This window comes from Mustela nigripes, chromosome 13 (assembly GCF_022355385.1).
Source record: "Mustela nigripes isolate SB6536 chromosome 13, MUSNIG.SB6536, whole genome shotgun sequence".
Lineage (NCBI taxonomy): Eukaryota > Metazoa > Chordata > Mammalia > Carnivora > Mustelidae > Mustela > Mustela nigripes.
In genome coordinates this window covers 67146127-67166291 of record NC_081569.1, presented here as the reverse complement: position 1 = coordinate 67166291, position 20165 = coordinate 67146127, and the positions used below count along the sequence as shown (strand labels likewise).

Here is a 20165-nt window from a genome sequence, read left to right as displayed (position 1 = left end):
CAGAGTGTGGAGGATGACTTGGTTGGGATGAAGGCATTCAGTTAGCTTCTGGGAAGTTGTGTTTCCCAGAAATTCTGGTATTTACTGGTGTGGAATTACTTTGTATCTTCTTACCAGAAACATTATATCTCTTTTTATCAAATAACAGATTAACATTTGATTTATAGCCTTAATAATTTAATAATTGAGAGTTTGGATAGTACATACCTGAGGATAATCCAACCTTTCCATAAAAGCCAGTTTGTTACAATTCAGGAAAACTCTTCTCCTTTTCTAATTTGCAGTAGAATTTAAGAGATTTTAAAGAGTTGATTTTTCATTGAAAACCTCGTATTAGATTTTTTTTTTCTAACATAATCTTATAATTACAGGAAAGTAAATTAGGATGGACTTACCTATTTTGTGCTTCCCTTACAGGTATTGCAATCAGGTTCTTTGTAAAGAGATTGATGAATGTGTGACTCTTCTTCTTCAAGAGCTTGTCAGTTTTCAGGAACGTATCTACCAAAAAGATCCTGTGAGAGCAAAAGCAAGGAGACGACTGGTTATGGGCCTAAGGGAGGTTACTAAACATATGAAGTTAAATAAGATCAAGTGTGTTATAATTTCTCCAAACTGTGAAAAAATCCAGTCGAAAGGTATGAACATTTTACTTTTGAAGTGTTCTGGTATTTATTTAGTATAATTGTAGGATATACAATTAATTTTAAAGTGAAAGCCATATGTCTTTCTTTGCAGAGTTTAGGTACAAAACAATGTTGAACATGAGCAAAGAAAGTGAAATCTTTCAGTACTTCAAATTAAGTAATAAAATTGAGATTGGACTGTAAAGAAATCCTAGTCTGTGAACACTAGTGAAGGATTTAAGTTGGCTCAACCAAGTGTCCCTTCTGTTGTAATCAGAGTGAGGACTTGTAAGAGTATATTCCTTTATTGCTGCAAATACATTTCTCCTTTAAAAATGTTTATTTTATGTACCTTTGTTGGTCCTTTTCCCTTAAATAGAATTAGAGAAAACATAAAGTTGTTTGCTCCTTCTTATGGTGATTTGTTTCAAAAAATAAGCAGCCCCATGCAGGGCCTCTTGTGTGAACCTGCACTGGGTCATGCACCCTGAGTTGTCTGTTTTCATGGATGAGCCACTTGGGTAATTGGAGTAGATGGATGCAGAGGTAGCAGTCATAGGCATATTATCCACAGGGGAGAAATACCAATAAAAACAGTAATATATATTTCTGTCTTATTGCCACTTGAGCTGAGAGAATAAAGACATCAGCCGTTATTAACAATTGTAATTTCTTTTTGAATGGATGGAAATGGAAATTTCCAAATGGAAATTTGACTCGCACTATACCAAGCCCTTTGGAGAGACAAAAACTGGCATTGAAGAATTTTAAAATTTATTGGGAAGAAAGAAAATACGTATATATATATCCATATATCATAAATTTCAATAGGAAACTAGATGGAATAGTGAAAGTGCCACAAGCATTCATAGAATTTTCTGCTGCTGTATTTTACGCTTCAGCTGTTAGACACTGAAATACCTCCATTTATGTAAGGAAATTAAGACTTCAGCATGTGTTGACTTTCTCAGGTGGCCTGGATGAGGCTCTGTATAATGTTATAGCCATGGCACGGGAACAAGAAATTCCTTTTGTGTTTGCCCTTGGAAGAAAAGCTCTAGGACGCTGTGTGAACAAGCTGGTTCCTGTTAGTGTAGTGGGAATCTTCAACTACTTTGGTGCTGAGGTAAGACTTCAGAGGATATACTTCCTCACTCCCTCTTATCCTCACCACCCCCCAACCAACACCATTTTCTGTTAACACATGCCAGTGTTCTTTTTAAGCATGTTTTGAAGAAGTGAGGTGACTCTCCCAAGAACGAGTGGAAAATTTTTGAGTATTACATTTCCTTTTTCTAGTGCTAAAAACATTTACACAAGTTAATCCTGCAGCATTTCGGCTGTAAAGATTTTAGTTCCTGGGCGCCTGGGTGGCTCAGTGGGTTAAGCCGCTGCCTTCAGCTCGGGTCATGATCTCAGGGTCCTGGGATCGAGTACCGCATCGGACTCTCTGCTCAGCAGGGAGCCTGCTTCCCTCTCTCTCTCTCTGCCTGCCTCTCCGTCTGCTTGTGATTTCTCTCTGTCAAATAAATAAATGAAATATTTAAAAAAAAAAAAAAAAGATTTTAGTTCCTGTTTTTCCCACAGTGCTTTTTTTCTTCTTTTGTAATACATGATAATTTATTTAGCTGTTGGGTAAAGATATTCAATATTATATAAAATACTTTTCTTCAGTGTACATGCTGGCTATATTTTGTGTTACTTGAAGTCAAGAGAGAAAAAGATCCTTTAATTAGGATTTTCTTTTGAAAATGGAATTCCTAACCAGTTATCAAAGTAATTCTGCACTCATGATACCTTTATCTTCCTCCCTTGGTCTGCTAATACAAACCTTTGCCCATAGGAGCTGATGATAATAAGTAATAATAATAATAGGTTGGTAATTAACAATTAGAATAAAAGTTATTTATCTCCATATGTAATGATTAGTAACTGATAACATTTTAAGAGTCTTTTATGAAGTTGACTCTGAAGTATTTTGTAACACCATTCGTGGACCATTTTCCCTCTTCCCAGCCATACTGTTTTTATTTATTTAAGTGTGTGTCCTTTCTTATCCAATCACCATATTTGCATACCCCCATTTCCCTGTCCTTTCAGTTTCTCTCCCACTACCCATGAAGTTACTCAATATTTCTGCTCCACAGTAGCCTATGCTTTTCTCACTTACAAGTATCATAACTGCCTTGCTGCAGATTATGTGTTTCTTTCCCTTTAACTATGAATTCCTTGAGGGCAGGCCTCTTATCTATGTGTCCCTGACACCTTTCATATCACTTGAGCTTGAGCGGGTGATAAATATTTGTTCAGTAAATTGTGTGGTGTGTGTATACCTGCTTGCTGTGTTAAACTGTATATGACAGTTTGGGTAATAAGTACCTCTGTGAGAAAAAGGGTCCCATATAAAGACACCTAATAAAAATGTACTCCTTTTTTGTTCACTCTTAGTTGATAGAATAGGAGTGAGATTGAGGTCAGGAAAAGTGGACCTGTTTGTTTTTCATTGTATTGACTTCTCATTGAATTATATATATACTAGGTTATTTGTGTGGCTTTATAAAATGCTTGCCAGTTTTGTTAGTACATTGTTTTACTTGTCCTTTACTCTTTTGAGATAGGTAAGTTATTGTTTAAACCAAAATATACTCTTCAATTGGGCTAAAGGAAATAGTGGTATATTATCAAGTGTGTACGCATTTGCAATAATGTGGTAGTACACCTGAGTTATTTTTACCATATGCTAAAACTAACCTCTGAATTGAACTTTCTCTCCTTACCCTGACATTTGGGGTTTTTATTCCCCGATAGCTTTTCTCTTAAAATTTTTTCCTCTTCTTTCTCAATTTTTTATTCCCAACTATTTATTTATATTTTGAAATGAATGTTAATATCACACAGCCATATGCCCGTTTTCTTTTTGTTGGCTTCACTTAAATGCATAGTTTGTTAAACATTGCAAATAACTATTTAGGAAGTCTGTTACATGTAACACACAGGAGCTGTTTTTATCAGAATCCATTATTCCTTCTTTTTAAAAGTAAGTAAATCCTGAGTATATTTTGCTGCTACTAGTAGTTAACATGCTTAAAATCATTGCAGTTGGCAACAGCATTTATTGTACCTAGTACCTTAAACAGTTGAAACTGAAGCTGGATAAAAGCATGCTACTTAGGTTTTTCCTTCTGAAGTTTAGTGTTCAGGGAAATATTATTACATAGCAATATGACACTTTTTGCTGTGCTTTCATCCAGCTATGGTTTAAACTTAAATGACAGTGCCTTTGTAGGAGGAGAAAAATTGTACTGTACTTTTCCTCCATTGTCTGAAAGCGTAATTTAATATATAATATTAAACGTATTCTTAGGAATGTTCAGATCTGACATCTGACATTTTTTATGTAATGTGTGGTGTGTTGTATTGTGATACTAAATCAAGACATTAAACAGAAGTAGAAGGTTGTTCAATTATGATGTAAGAATCACAAAAAATTATTATTTGATTGTCCTTTCTAGTGGCGTGGAAACTTCAGTTTTCTTTGGAGTTCTTTTTTTTTGGTGTCATAATTGTTGAAGTTCCGCTTCAAAACTGTGTGAATTTTGCTGTTATATTAACACATGTATAGTCCATCACCCACCATTTTGTAGGAATTATTAATTACCATTCATGTTCATTTTTCTTTCACTGATGGAGGAACTTCTGATTATTTAGCTCCACGTTCCTTTTTTTTTTTTTTAGATTTTTTTTTTTTTTTTAATTTATTTGCCAGAGATAGAGTATACACAAGCAGGAAGAGAGGCAGGCAGAGGCAGCTAGAGAAGCAGGCTCCCTGCCGAGCAAGGAGCCCGATGTGGGACTTGATCCCAGGACCCTGGGATCATGACCTGAGCCGAAGGCAGCGGCTTAACCAACTGAGCCACCCAGGCGTCCCTTTAGCTCCCCATTCTACCTCAGGCTCTTTATTGTATTTTTGTTATTTGCATTTGTTCCAGTATCTTTGGCTTGTCCTTCTTAAAAAAGTGTCATATTTTCATCATCAAGGTCTCAGCTAGCCACACCATTACTGACTTTTTTTGATCTTCTTCAAGCTCTTCCAATAAGCGCACATGGAGGGAACTTTTAATTTCTTGTGGAGACTGCCATCTTCTGCCATATCCTTCAACATCACACTGCATGCACTCATTCCCTTATATTCTGATCCATATAAGATTCTTCACTGCTCCCCAGACAAGCCTTGTACTTTCTTAAGTCTATACCTGTTTCGCTAAGAATGCAGAATCTCCACCCTTCAAAATTGTACCTATTTTTCAAGGCCTGTATGAGAGGTAATGATTCTTCCAAAAGCCAAAACTTTTTGTACATCTCAAGGCATTTAACATGAGGTACCTTGAATCATTGGTGTCTCCTATCTTTCAGCCACATGGAAGTTTCCTTACGAGGAGATGGTGTTCCAGTGGTCTTTGTACTCACTCTAGTGCCAGAGACTGAAGAGTGCAGTTGTTGAATTGATAAACTTTGCAAGAACTTTTAGTGTATCACAGTTAATGACTAGTATTGAATCAAGAAGTTTCCTCAGACTTGTGAGAATTACAGAACAATATAAGTTATAGAGTATTTTATAAAGTTCTGCAGTGTGCATACCATTTGGATTTTGTGCTGATTGAAAGTGTGTCTGATCCTGAAACCATAAAGACATTTATTGTTAATTGTAGGAATAAAAAGTATAGCAAAAAAACCCTAACTAATCGAAATCTCTTTTTAGAGCCTGTTTAATAAGTTAGTAGAGCTTACTGAGGAAGCCAGGAAAGCATATAAAGATATGGTTGCAGCAATGGAGCAAGAGCAGGCTGAGGAAGCCTTGAAGAATGTGAAAAAGGTACCACACCACATGGGGCATTCTCGGAACCCCTCTGCAGCAAGCGCCATTTCTTTCTGCAGTGTCATTTCTGAACCTATTTCTGAAGTAAATGAAAAGGAATATGGTAAGTTGGTATATATGGTATATAGCAGATGATTTAAATACTGAAATCATTTAAGTGGTTAAAATCATTTTTTTTTTTTTTTTTTTTTTTAAAGATTTTATTTATTTATTTATTTGACAGAGAGAGAGATCACAAGTAGGCGGAGAGTCAGGCAGAGAGAGAGAGAGAGAAGCAGGCTCCCGCTGAGCAAAGAGCCCGATGCGGGGCTCGATCCCAGGACCCTGAGATCATGACCTGAGCCGAAGGCAGCGGCTTAATCCACTGAGCCACCCAGGCGCCCCAAGTGGTTAAAATCATTTTGAAAATTATTTTCATGCTATCTTTTGTTTTTTTTATCTCATTGATTATTCACATTTTGGTCAGAATTTTGGTTTGAAAAATTGCATGAAGCATGTCCATTAAAAATTAGGAGACTGTTTGGAGCTGAGACTTGCTATGTGATCCTGTAATTTAGTCACATTTCCAGAATGCCCAAAAGGATTTAAAAAGCAAAAGGTACCATACTTGTGACCTATAAGTAAATTCTAGGAAGTTTCGTTCTGATGCCTTATACTGAGTTATTGAAGTTTTGATATATTAAGTAAACAGAAGACCTGAATGTTATGGATTATAAGCTTATAAAATCTAGACATACAACATTTACGTTAAGTTTGATGGTAGTCAAAAAGAAACAGACTAAAACCCAGCATTTGTGTGTGTTAAAGAACAAAAATTCACCTGAGTAAATTTGAAGATCTAATTGGCTTTCGAAGGTGCTTTATGCACCAGACAACATCCCATCTAACAGGTAGAGGGGAGCTCTGAGGAATTGCACAAAATGGAAGGCTTGTGTAGGAAAGAGGATGGTACAAGGAAATTATTAGCAAAAGAAAAGAAAGGATTGTTCCTGGCCAGGTCACCTTCCTTTGCGGGGACAAGCAAGGGGTCTTCCTAGTGAATTGTCTCAACTTCCTGTTGGGTGTGGAAAGGGCCCTTGTGACAGATTACCTCCTTGGTGCTGACCAGAAAACTCTTCAAACTTATATTTCTGGGGGAGGTTGAAATTGCTTTTAGGTTACATCTTAAGCTCTGGTTTGGTGACTTGGCCTCTGATCCTGTTTGGGGACTGTGGTTTTCTTTTCAACATGTATAATGTTTAAAATAACGTTATTTACTGCACTCTATGTCTTAGAAGTTTCCTTGCCTTTTTTCTACAATACTTTGAACTCTTAAGTTCTCTGCTTTTCATGATGTAGTTTCTGGTTCATTTCCCCATTTTAGGATAGCCACCTGCTCGACGTGGCTCCTGTTTCCTCCTTTTTTTTTTTTTTTAATCTAGGAATTTATTGAATAGCATGTTGCCACCTAAAATTTAACATGTAAAAAAATGAGTCCTCATATTTTCCCTCACACTCTCTTTCCTAGTCTCCTTATCTATGATTGTGGTTAAATATTTGAAGTGCTTTTGACAAAGCTCTAAGGCAGAGGCAATGAACAAGTTACTGTAGGACTTTGGGAAACTGCAGACCAAGGATAAGTATTATTGGCTTAGAGGCAGACATGTTTCTTTGCCTGAAGTGCCACTAGTTGAAAATAAAGCAGATAAAGTGCCAGCTTTGTAAATGAGATCAGTTCTCTCTGTATAATGATATACAGATCTCAAAAGCAAACTTCAAGGTAAATTCGTAAAGCTGTAGGTTTGAGCAAATGACCATGATCTTCATTTGGGCACATAAAAAGAAAAGTTATGAAAAGAACCTTTCAAAGACTTAGGAGATGTTTTCAAAAAGCACCAAATTTAAAGTGTTCAAAGATTGGAGCCTTAGCTTTTTCACACTCTGTGTGGAGGACTGAGAAATAATTGATTAATTTCTGGGCCTCAGATTTCTCTTTAGTGAAATGGGGAGGGTTCATCTAGGTCATCTATAAGGTTCCACTCAAAGAATTCTATGAGCTGTTAAATAACAAAAATTCAGCCAAGTGTTTTTGATGATCTAGTTAGCTTTATTAAATGATGCATGAATTGGGCAGCTACCATCTAGCAAGTAGTTAAGCACTCTGAAGAATTTACCAAGTGGAGGGTTTTGGTGGGCAAGAAAGCTATTAGGAAAAGAAGAAGATTGTTCCAGAGAAGACTTCACTAGTAGAAAAAGCAAGGGGTCTTATGCAGATTACCTCATTTTTCTTTGGAAGATGGAGAGGACCCAAGTGACAGACTTAGTGGTACTGATGAAAAGAAACATTTCCTGACTGACCAGTTAAGGCCACATTTCTAGGGGAGGTTGAAACTGCAGTTGGATTGGGAATTAAGTTCCAGTTTGGGAACTCAATTCTAAGTGACACCATTTTGCCCCCCCCCCCAAATCTTTGTAGAGCTAATGGTTGAATCCTTAAGGATGGTTTTAAATAGAATCTTAAAGAATCTGACTTGATGAGCTCATGTATGAGGACACCAACAAAATGAGTGGAAGGAATCACAAATAACATTGAGAAGGAAGCATGAAGTTGTTCTTTCTGTATTGGATTCTTTCTGTATTGGATTCTTTCTTTATTGGATTTAGCAACAAACATAAAACCACTAATGTGGCCTAAAGAAATCAGGATATTTAATTATTTCACAATATCCTCAAAGTTCCTAGCCTTTTCCTTCTTTCTGTTCTCCCATTTGCAGTCAGTGGCTTTTTATTCTTGTGCTTATCATCTCATGTTCATAAGTAGCTGCTGTGGCTCTGGCATTAGTAGTCAAAAGCAGGAGGTACAGGCAGTGAGTTCCTTTTGTCAGTGAAGGAAACCATTTTCAGAAGACTTCTCCTTTTGTTTCATTTGGCCAGAACTGATCTTATGACTCCTTTTAGCTGCAAGGGAGATGGGCAAGGGAATGTGATAACTGTGATAGTCTAACAACTACTTTAATTCATCCTCTAGGACTGGGCCCAAGTTCATCCCAAGTTTGGGGGTTATCCAGGAAGAAAATGGGGAATGGCCGTTGGGTAGAAAACAAACAACATCTTCCATGTCATCCTGATGCAGGATTTCTAAAATGTTTTTTCCCCATAGTTTAAAGAAAAAAAAAAGCTGGGGAAAAAATGCTCATCATTGGTAGAATAGAAAACCTCCTATGATAGTCCAGTCTTACTGTCTTTTGTATACCCCTTGTTTTCTTTGCTTATGTTTTCCTTCCACGTGTGCTGAGTCTCAGTTCTGTCATACTTATTACATGAAACAAATAGTTTTTTCTTCTTCTTTTTTTTTTTTTTAGATTTTATTTATTTATTTGACAGAGAGAGATCACAGGTAGGTAGAGAGGCAGGCAGAGAGAGGCGGGGGAAGCAGGCTCCCCGCCGAGCAGAGAGCCCAATGCAGGACTCGATCCCAGGACCCTGAGATCATGACCTGAGCTGAAGGCAGAGGCCCAACCCACTGAGCCACCCAGGCGCCCCGCAAGAAATAGTTTTGAGCATAAATCCCAACTAAGTTGTAAGTTCTTTGAGATAGGAACTTGGCACATAATGGGCACTTGATACATAATGATAGTATCTCACTGAATCCTTGCTATGTGGTAGGCACTTCTCTAAGCATTTCCTGTTTATTAATACATTCAGTTGTGTGAGCAGCCCTATGAGATAAGAAATATTATACCGCAGGTATGCCTGAATTTTCTGAATTTTCTGCTCATTCCTGACTTTTCTGCTCTTTCTCTGCCACTGGTTTCTTCTGTAGTTTCTTGAACTCGTTTGCTTGTTCTGTTAACTAAAGATGGACAGCTTCCCTGTGTGTACTGACTGAAAGGAGAAATACACACACCTCATCCTCCAACAAATCCTCTAGTGATTTGAAAGTTTAAAAGATATTTTCACCAAGACCCAATAAACAACAGGAAAGTGTAGAAGGGATTAATAAGCAAAGAAGAGCTCTATTGAATAAGTTATGCTACAGTAAATAATTCAGAAGCAGAGTACGTTTGGATCAGTACCATTTCTAGGCTTGCTGAGAGCTTTGGTTCTTCCTTTAATGTGCTTCCTCGTTCCTCTATCAGAAATGGACTTCTCGAGGTTCTGTTCTGGATTTAGACTGTCCTCCTCCCCATCCCAGATTTCTCCTGTCCCTTAGAGAAAGATGGCACTCTCATACTGTTGTATTTCTCCATGTTGTCTGCCTGTGCTTGTGTGCTCATCAGCTGTTATTAAGCTTCATCTGTTACTATAAGTGGGAGCCTAAACCCTCCCTCCCTTGTAGATACGTTGAGTGGTGGTTTTTTGATTGTTGTGACAAGTCTTTTGGTGGCTAATAAAGTCCCTTGCCTCTACTTTTAAAGTCATAGCTCCCTTTCCTATCCCAAGACCCATGTGGGCTTTTAGCTCACCTACCCAACTAGATGAAGGCCCAAGGTGGATTCTGGAGAAAGATCGGCCTGACCTAGTATCCTGACCGCCTTCCTCTCTCCTATTCCTTGACTCATTGAGAAGGGGGAGGTGAAACTTCTTCCAGGACCCCAAGTGAATTCTTAGATTTTTGAAGGAGGATAAAAACTATTGAATGGAGGAGTGCCTGATTGGCTGTCATTAAGCGTCTGTCTTTGGCTCAGGTCATGGTCCTGGGGTCCTGGGATCGAGCCCCGCATCGGGCTTCCTGCTCGGGGTGAAGCCTGCTTCTCTCTATCCTGCTCCCCCTGCTTGCATTCTCTCTCTCACTGTGTCTCTCTCTGTCAAATTAATAAAATCTTAAAAAAAAAAAAAAAAAACTGTTAGAAGGAAGTACAAATGTGCATCTAAAATTTTTAAAAAATTGTAATGCCCTTTTAAAGTTTTTGGGGGGCATCATTAAATATATGTGTGGTATTTTTAATTTAATAGGCTTTTTTGCCTTCAGTACTTACTCTTTGCCAACCATAGGGACAGATGAGCAGGAACAAGGGTAAGGAGGGAGAAAGGGGCAGCACAGCAAACACAAAACAAGTACTTTTGAACTATATATGCAAAAAGTGCTATGGGAATTCAAGTTAGTGGAAAGTCAGGAAAGACTTCATACGGAATTGACCTTTAGGAATAGTTCTCAAGGATGGGTGGGAGTCTGAAAGGTAAAGGAGGAAAACAGATCTCTTATGGAAAGAACAGCCTACGCAAGGCAAGGAATTGTAAATAGAAAGTTTATAACTTCTGGGAGCAGTGAGAATGCAGAGTGATCCCAAGCATAGAGTGCATGGCTAGGGGTTGTAATGAATGGGGTGGGAAAGATAGGTGAGGGTCAGATCACAGAGTGCTTTGGCTATGCCAAGCTAAGGTGTTTGGATCTTGTCCTAGGGTAATAGAAAGCCCATTAAGACAGTCATGTGACCAATTTGCCAAACCAATTAGGAATATATGTACATGTATAGCAAGATAAAGAAGGCTTGGGCTAAGACCGTAGTAACCAAATTTAGTAGTTTTTGAGCTAGAAGTGACATAGAAGTTCAGTGGAATAAAGTAAGGGAGGAAGAGAGGGTCAAGGATTACAATAAGTTTTCTTCTGTTTTGAGACTATGGAAATGATAATGTTATTAACTAAGAATGAAAATATAGGAGGAGGTGGAGTTAGTTTGATTTCATGAGGTAGGAGAGAGACTGGAAACAACTTACTTCAAACTTGAAGTAACTGCAGGAAGGAAATGTTTTTTTCCAAACCATGTGCCCTGACTTAAAGTGCCCAAAATATGGTTTTTATCAGTGGAGTTGATAGGCGATGTTCAAGTTAATACATTAATGTGAGTAGACTTCCTTTATCACTACAGCTTGATCAACATATTTACAAACTGCAGATAGCAGCTATAATACAAATAGAAGGGGGCATTTTTTTTTAAAGGCAAAAATAAATAAATGGGACTACATCAAACTAAAAAGCTTCTGCACAGCAGAGGGAATCAACAAAATGAAAAGGCAACCTCCTGAATGGGAGAAAATATTTGCAAATCATCTATCTGATAAAGAGTTAATATCCAAAATAGATAAAGAAGTCATACAACCAAATAGCAGAAAACCAACAATCCAACTAAAAAGTAAACATAGGATCTGGATAGACATTTTTTCCAAAGAAGACATATAGATGGCCAATATAAAAAGGTGTTCAACATCACTGATCTTCAGGGAAATATGCACATTGAAACTACAATAAGGTATACCACCTGACAGTTATTAAAGTGGCTATTATCAAAAAGACAAAAAATAAATGTTAGCAAGGATATAGCGAAAATGAAATCCTTATACACTGTGATGGTGTAAATTTGTGCAGCCACTACAGAAAACAGTATGGAGGGTCCTCAAAAAATTAAAAATAGAAATGCCATATGATCCAGGAATCCATCTTCTGGTTATATGCCCACAGGAAGTGAAATTATCATCTCAAAGAGATATCTCTACTCCCACATTCATTTCATCATCATTCACAGTAGCCAAGCTAAAGAAACAACCTAAGTGTCCATCAAATGGATGAATGGATAAAGAAGACATTGTGCATGTGTGTTACCAGAGTCTTGGGGAGTGGGTGAAATGGGTGAAGGGTGTCAAGAGGTAGACACTTGCTGTTATCAAATAAATAAGTCATGGGGATATAATGTATAACATGACAACTATAATTAATAATACTGTATTGCATATTTGAAAATTGCCATGGAGTAGATTATAAATCCTCATCAGAAGAAAAAAATTTTTAGTAATTGTATGCTGACAGATGTTAACTTGATTTATTAAGGCAATCATTTTGTAATATATACAAATACCAATTCATTATGTCACACACCTGAAACTAATGTCATATGTCCATTATACCTTAATAATAAAAAAATGAGGGGCACCTGGGTGGCTCAGTGGGTTAAGCCGCTGCCTTTGGCTCAGGTCATGATCTCAGGGTCCTGGGATCGAGCCCCGCATCGGACTCTCTCCTCAGTGGGGAGCCTGCTTCCTTCTCTCTCTCTGCCTGCCTCTCTGCCTGCTTGTGGTCTCTCTCTGTCAAATAAATAAATAAAATCTTAAAAAATAATAATAATAATAATAAAATGAAAAATGAAAGAAGCACAGGAGAAATGAGGGATAGGAGAGCTGTCCTTCATCTCCTCATAATCTTAGTATTTTTTGTCTTAAACTGACTTCCTGTCATTAAAAATAATTTAGATTATCACCACTATATTATATAATAACACTTCTTTTTTGGCTACCAAATTCAGTTGGTGAGCCCAGCTACATATAGTATAAAACAAATTTTCACAAATATTAGAAATGCATGGATGGCTTCTTTGCTTATTTTAAGTGGAAACAAGTCCCATTACAACCTAAGATAGTTCTCAGGTAACTTGCTGTGGGAGCATGACACAAACATGTCAAATTAGAACTATTTCTGCTGGATATCTTGGGTCTGTCATCTGTGACTTGTGGATCCTTGGTGCCAGTACACCTCTAGGCAAAAACAAACAACAAAAACAAAAAAAACCCCAATTCACTGGTTCTCATGAATATATGGATTTTTTTTGAATATATGGATTTTATGTAGAAGCATTAATGAGCTCCTGTTGTTTTAAGATCTTGTGCATTCTGAGACATAAATACACTTACTTTTGCCTCCTTGTTTCTTTATCTTAAATGCACATTTTTGAGAGTTGTTTTCCTTTTGTATGCTTACAACAGTACTAGAATAAACTTAGTTTTTCCAACCAGTTGGTGAGCCAACAGATTTCTGCTAGTTTGTTCTTCCTTCTTTTAAAAGTTGTGATTCTGAAACTGTTCTGTTTTTTTAAAAATCTGTTTGATATTTGCAGAAACAAATTGGAGAAACATGGTGGAAACCTCAGATGGGCTGGAAACATCAGAAAATGAGAGAGAGGTTTCCAGTAAGCATGGCTCATCAGAAAAGCCCAGTAAACTTCCCTTGGATGCAGCCCCTGTTGGTAAGCAGCCTTCACTCCCGGCTGCAGGCAATACTACCTCAGCTACAAACCCTGGGAGGTCAACAGTGAGCGATAAAGAGGAAGTGAAGCCAGATGACCTGGAATGGGCCTCCCAGCAGAGTACAGAGACTGGTTCTTTGGATGGCAGTTGCCGAGATCTCTTGAATTCCTCCATCACCAGCACCACCAGCACTCTTGTCCCCGGCATGCTCGAAGAAGAGGATGATGAAGATGAGGAAGAGGAGGAAGATTATACTCATGAACCCATATCTGTAGAAGTACAGCTCAATAGTAGAATTGAGTCGTGGGTCTCTGAGACCCAGAGAACAATGGAGACTCTCCAGCTTGGAAAAACCCTTAATGGTTCTGAGGAAGACCATGCTGAGCAGAGTGGAGAAGAGGAGGCAGAGGCACCTGAAGTGCTAGAACCAGGGATAGATGGAGAGGCCTGGACTACTGACCACCAGGCAAGTCAGGAGCAACAGAAGCCTAGCAGCTGCAGCTCAGTGAACAATGAGCCCTCTGATCTTAGTTACCCGCCCCCAGGTCTGTAACTCAGGAAATGCCCACTGTCTTGTCTCCAACTGTGTGAGGGTTGCAGCCATTCTCTTTTATGCTTCATCTCAACGTTTTGCACTGTCCAGTATTTAATATATGTATTTAATTTCTGACAAATATTTTTGTAGCTGTCTTTTACTTGTTTTACTATAATCTGTAGCTTAGCTTTTAATTAGCATCTAAGTGTCTTTCTAAGAGCTGTGTGGAAATTCACAACTGTTTGAGCTTATTTTGTTATGGGAAATAATGATTAAAATAGAAGAAGACTAGGTTTAAAAAAATAATTTTCAAATGCCTATTTAGAGTCATTTTGAAAGTCAACGATCAAGGCTCTAAGAATAGGAGCAGTTACTAATGTTTGCTTCAAGACTATGCCTCCTTCACTCTAATTTGATCAAAAGTCATTTGGGCTTCTTTAAAGAAGAACTGGACGTAGATTTGGAAAACTGAAAAAAAAAAAGAAAAAGGCTGAGGGTAACCAAGCCCACAAATGTCTTGTATTAAAAATAGATGCGACTTTTCTTTGGTCCACAGATGTTTATTTCAGAAGCCATTGATGATTGTAATGGATGGAAGTTGGGGTGGGCTCAAACAGAGCCTCGAAAGTTAGGCTAGCAAAGGAGCCACCACAGAGCACTGGAGCTGGCCTTACTTGTGGGAATTTAGAGATGTTGTCTTTAATAGGGAAGAGTCACCCATGATAGGACCTAACAGGTTCTGTCTCATACTGACTTCTTACTTACCTCAGGAATGCTCTTGTACATACTCGTATTTACATACAGTTAGGCAATATTGTGGCAGGTGAATAACTGTAACCAATTATATGACTGCAGCACTTATGTGTAAAGTATTCCAAAACAGAGTCTTATACTAGTATGTTCTCTTGCATGTTTTTTATTTGGGACCCTCTGGATTTGCTGTCTGGATTTGATTAGGTATCCAAGCTTTTCCTGAGTGAAAAACCATTTCTCCTTTAAAAAAAAAAAAATACTTATTTTGTCCGTAGCCTTGAGCACCTGCCACATAACACCAACCATAGTTACTGATAGGTCAGGGAGAGGAACTTCACACAACTTACAATGTGTATCCTGATAATCAAAAGGCTGGAAAAGGAAGTTTTGAAGAAGCGAGAAAGTTGTTCTAATTGTGCTGAAACTATTATATGATTTAGAGTACACAGGTATTAGCCAGGCAGGTATTACTTCTTGATCACTGTTATTTATCTCTGCCCTTCTCTAAGAATGTGTATACCTGCTTGGGAGAATTTAAACTTACTGAGCTAAAAGTTTTATTTGCTGGTCAGTCACCTGGTAGTGACTCCAACAAGTTTATGTAATGTTGGGAGAATTACAGATGACCTATTTGTCTCTCATCCCTCCAGCTTCCTCCCCCACCCCCAGCCTCCAGTCAACCACACACATATCCACCTCCCACCCCCACCGTGCACATAAGCTCCAGCCTTAACTCAGGAGCTCTCACAGGCAGGCACAGAACTGAGGAGGGAGGGGTGCTTTCCCTGCTCTGGTTTCAGGGCTTTCAGCAGGGCTTTGCCTCACAGAGGCAGGAGAGAAGAATTGGGCAGGTTTTTTTTACTGAACTCATTGGGACTACTGTACTAGTTTTGATGTATTATAATGCTGGCATTTAATACTGGAGAGATGAGATTCTTGGGTGATCATTTAGTCACTTGTGCATTGTAAAAGTTTAGGAGCAGTGCTATATAGAAATTGTCAGTCTATCAACTTCATTAGTGTGCTAAAAGGGGACATTATTGTCCTGTCCTGTCTAAACTGTTCTCCAGTATAGACTTCTTAGGCACAACATATTTAGTCTAGTACTTAAAGGAACGCAGCATGTAAGGAATGAAGCCTCTGAAATAGTAATCATGGATGTAGATGTGGCAGACCTTACTGTGTCTACACATTTGGAAGTGTTAGTCGGTTTAAGGAAATGATAGAGCTTTTGAACTACTGACAATCTTAAAAGTAAATTTAAAACCTTTTCATACTTTTTATGGTGTAAATTTCCTTTGCTTGGTGTCAGTGATTCAGATAACTCTTGATCTTGAGGTATTGGGTTTTCACAGGTTTCTTATATTTTATATCTCTTCTGAATGAGAATTGTCATTTTACATTTTGACATTTGTATCAAAAGAGAAGTGGAGGAAACTTCAGAACACCAGTTAACTTTTAAATTTACCATAGACTTCAGAAGTGTTCAATTATGTGTTTGATAAATGCTCTTGCATGTGCAGGATCTTCTGCCAGCAAACCCAAGGGACCACAGCCTTTTTTATATGAGACAGGTCACTCTAGAGGACTATCCAAAATTTGTTAAAGGAAATGCTACTGTGTCGAAAGTATGCTTAAATAAGTATTAATAATGTCTTTATAATTTGTTTCCTTTAGATAAATCCTGAAATTTGTATATTCTATACAGGAGGAGGTGTGAAAATTGTGAAAGTGGTTTTTTGTTTTTTGGTTTTTTGTTTGGAACTGGAGTGGGTGGCTCTTCGGAGACATAATGGTAAGCATAGGGGTTCATTCTCACAAGAGATAAAAACCATAGTGATTTTTTTTTCTTAGTGTGTAGAAGTTGTTTTATGGCAATAATTAATATTAGATTTCTATTTCAGTATATAAGTATATGAATTATAATATGAATTGCACTCCCAGAACTAGATTTCTGCTTCAATAGGTTTGTTTGCTGTGAAGATTACTTCTCAAAAGACAAATGTTCATACTAGCTTAATTTTTGGTTTAAATATGTTTGTAAATGATGTAATATATTTCTTTTGACTAAACATGGGAAAAATAATGTGTGTTATACATTGAAAAGTTTTTAAAGGCTTTGATTGGAGGTCATTTTTGCAGAGAGGGTATTTTATATGCTTCCAGTATTTGGAAAAGAATTAGTCAAAAGGAATTCACATAGTTTAAATATTGAAAAATTAATATCCAAATAATGTACTTGTCTGATTTCTTAATAAGCTGGGGGAGGTGGGTGGGGTAGGGATTGTAATGTGCAAATGAGTAGTGAACCCTACATTCATTTTCCAACTCTTTAACATAATACTGTTAAATCTTAACACATTGTTACTTTAATATATGTATAAAGAAGTATTACTATTTGTAAAGCTGCTGTTTGCTTTAGAAAAAAAAAAGAAAAAACCTGTCATTTAAGTATTTTCTGTACGTTGTGCCAACAGGTTAAAATTAACTTATTCCATTTAAAAATGTAATCATCTTTTTGCTTTTAAAATTTTTCTGTGACATAATTTATTTAAAGACATCTTCCTCCTCCCTTGCCCCTTCCAGCCTTTATATACATCACAGAATAAGCCAAACTGTTTACCTAATCTAAAAGGTGAATCCTAATTAATGATAAAAATTTAAACTTTGTTGGCACAACACAACCTTAAAAGTATTTGTGTTATTTTGTAATTTAATTTCTAAATATACCACATGAATTTATAATTTAATGTCTTAATTGTAACACTCTAATAAAAAAAACTAGCAAAATTAGTGAATTACAACATGAAAAGATTTTCATCTTGTTCTTTTGTTTGAAGGATAATTGTTATTTCACATTTTAGGGGTAGTAACAGCTTTTTTGCACTGTGTAAATACTAGTGGAGATTCTTCTGTAACTAATAAAATGGTTATTGAAACGTAGCCTGTCATTTCAGAATAGGTACTTAAGGGACTCATGAGTTGTCCAACATGTGGGTTAGAGAAAAAAAGACAAGTCTAGCTTATCGCATTGCTTAAGGCCTTGATGGGTTTGCCAGAGGAGGTTGTAAAATCTGCAGGAGGAAGTTAATAGTAAAAATTTACATTTGGAAGGGTTGGTGTAATCTGTGGCCCTGGCCAAGGCATCTACAGAGACCATCCAGGCATTAGGAGAAAGCCTCTATAGATTTCTTCTCCTTTTTATGCTAGTTACTCTGTGCCAGGTACTGTTCGAAGCCTTTTCCCAATATTAACTCATTTAATCCTTGCTACAAACCTCTGAGGAAATGCTATTTTTCACTTTTTAGTGATGAAACAGTCATGGAAATGTTCAGTAACTTTGAAGGTCCCACAGCAAGTAAAAAGCAGAACTGGGATTCAGACTTAGTCCCACATCAAAGGCCATGCTCCCCCGCCCCCCCACTCACTGTACTTGTGTCTTAGCACAAAATGTGCAGAGTTGCAAACCAGTGTTTCCCTCACCTTCCTCAGGTGTCTTCTGGAATGTGAAGTGTGCCAGGACCGAACTGATCTTCTCAGGGACTGGATTTTATTAGTCTTGCCTAGAGCAGTCCCTTGTCACTATGTCACAGCAAAATATAGGGAATCTGAAGAGCAGGCTTATCTGTTAGAAAACAGGATCACTAATTTTCATAATGAAATGGATTTTTGCTGATCACAAAAAGAAGGGAGGGAAGTCTCCTCAGTTGTATCAGAATTTCCCTCTTTTTGACCGCCATCTGTATCATTCCCAATAGTTCTTTTCCAAACAGCAATAAATTTTTCTTTAACTGACCCAAAGAGGATGTGCACAACGCCTGAAAAGTCAAAGGCTACCCAGTAAAATCAAGATTTTAAAATGGGGAGAGAGGGAAGAGAAGTATCCTAAGCAAAGGGCCTTGCCATGAAAGGTGCTTAGTTCTAAGGCTAAGCTCAGAACTCCAGAACACCACATTTCATTTTTAGAAAGAGAAGAGAATACAGGCAAGACATTTAGCTCATGTGTTAAGCTGTTAGGTCTTTTGACATTTCTAAATTATCTTGGCAATTCAATTAATATTTTTTAGCTTGGCTTGTGTTCTTCTGATGTTACATGTGTGAAGGCATGTGGCTAATTGCATAATAGGTATCAAAGGCAGCCTTGTGGATTGCAGGGCCAAAGCATGATCTACTAGAGTTTCTGCAGTGCAAGGGTTGGGAACATCAGAGATGTTTCCATTCTGGACCCAGGCTTGATCCCTGTATTTCTCCTTACCCTACTCCTCCCATTACACGAAGTAATTAGCAACTCTGCGGTGTCCAAGAGACATTTACTCTTGCAGAAATGGATTGGATAACTGGCTATAACTCAACTGTTTGTATCCAAGGTTTCAGTCTGGAAGCAGGGTTGGAGCAAGTAAAATACTGAGTTGCATGAAATTTGCAGATCCTACCTGAGGATCCTGTTCTTTGTCCAGTTACTGAGGGACCAAAGACAGGGTGGAATTGTGAGTTGGTGAGCTGTGGGTTGGAGTCTGGAGTGGTATAGGTTTGAGGAATGAGTGTTTCTTCTCCTTGGAGGTGTCAAGGCTTGGTCATGGCCTTGCATTACCTACAGGGAACAGCTTTCCTACAGTGGGACTCTGATTTAGGGCAGTGTTGGTTGCACTCTTATTTACTTGAGTAACAGAGATACGAGTAAAAGTGGTACCTACTTAGGTGTGCACAGATTCCCTAGGTTGTCTTTGCTTCTCCGTCTCCTCTGTTTTCCCAAGTTGGAGCACTTGCATTGCTTTACAAATCCTCAGCTTGAGAACAGGATAATGAGTTGATATTTAAGCAGTCAATTTTGTTACCTCTGGTTAAAGACGAGAGAAAAGTGTAAGAATTACTGGTTTCTCAACTGAAAGAGAAATGTTAGAGGTCATCATCCCTGTCATTGTTAATCTGTGCTTTCCCTTCCTAAAAACCAGCGTTGTAAGGCTTGTGGTGAATTTCTGACAAACGCACCTTCATTGCGAAGCTTCAGGGGAATCAGGGATGACCCTATCTGAAATTATATTATATCATATATATAATATAATATATATTATCATTATATAGCCTCTTCATCACTTTCTTCTTCAAAACTGCTCTTTTCTTTTCCCTATTTACACTTCAGCTTCCTATAGATTTTATTCATCTCTCTCTCCCTACTAAGCTCTTTGTGGACAGAGCTTAGTGGATTATTTTTCTGCTTTCTCTTGAGTGCCTAGCACAATGCCTGGCACACAAAAGGTACTCCATGAATCTTCGTTTAATGAGTGAATGAGGAAAGGAAATCAGCATTGGCCATGCAGTCATGCTATGCAGCATTTACACTCAAACATACTGACTCCTGACTACACCTATTTTTTTTTTT

The 20165-nt window shown here is 37.8% G+C and overlaps 1 protein-coding gene across 1 annotated transcript in view; it reads left to right on the top strand.

The window, feature by feature from the left end:
• The window catches only part of SECISBP2L (SECIS binding protein 2 like), a 59026-nt gene extending 41298 nt beyond the window's left edge, over positions 1-17728 (top strand). Inside the window, exons 15-18 of the mRNA XM_059372783.1 lie at positions 418-638; positions 1598-1752; positions 5386-5605; positions 13368-17728. Of these exons, the coding sequence (XP_059228766.1) occupies positions 418-638; positions 1598-1752; positions 5386-5605; positions 13368-14050 (1279 nt within the window). The 3' untranslated portion in view covers positions 14051-17728. The remainder of the gene's footprint in view (positions 1-417; positions 639-1597; positions 1753-5385; positions 5606-13367) is intronic.
• The last annotated feature ends 2437 nt before the right edge of the window (positions 17729-20165 follow it).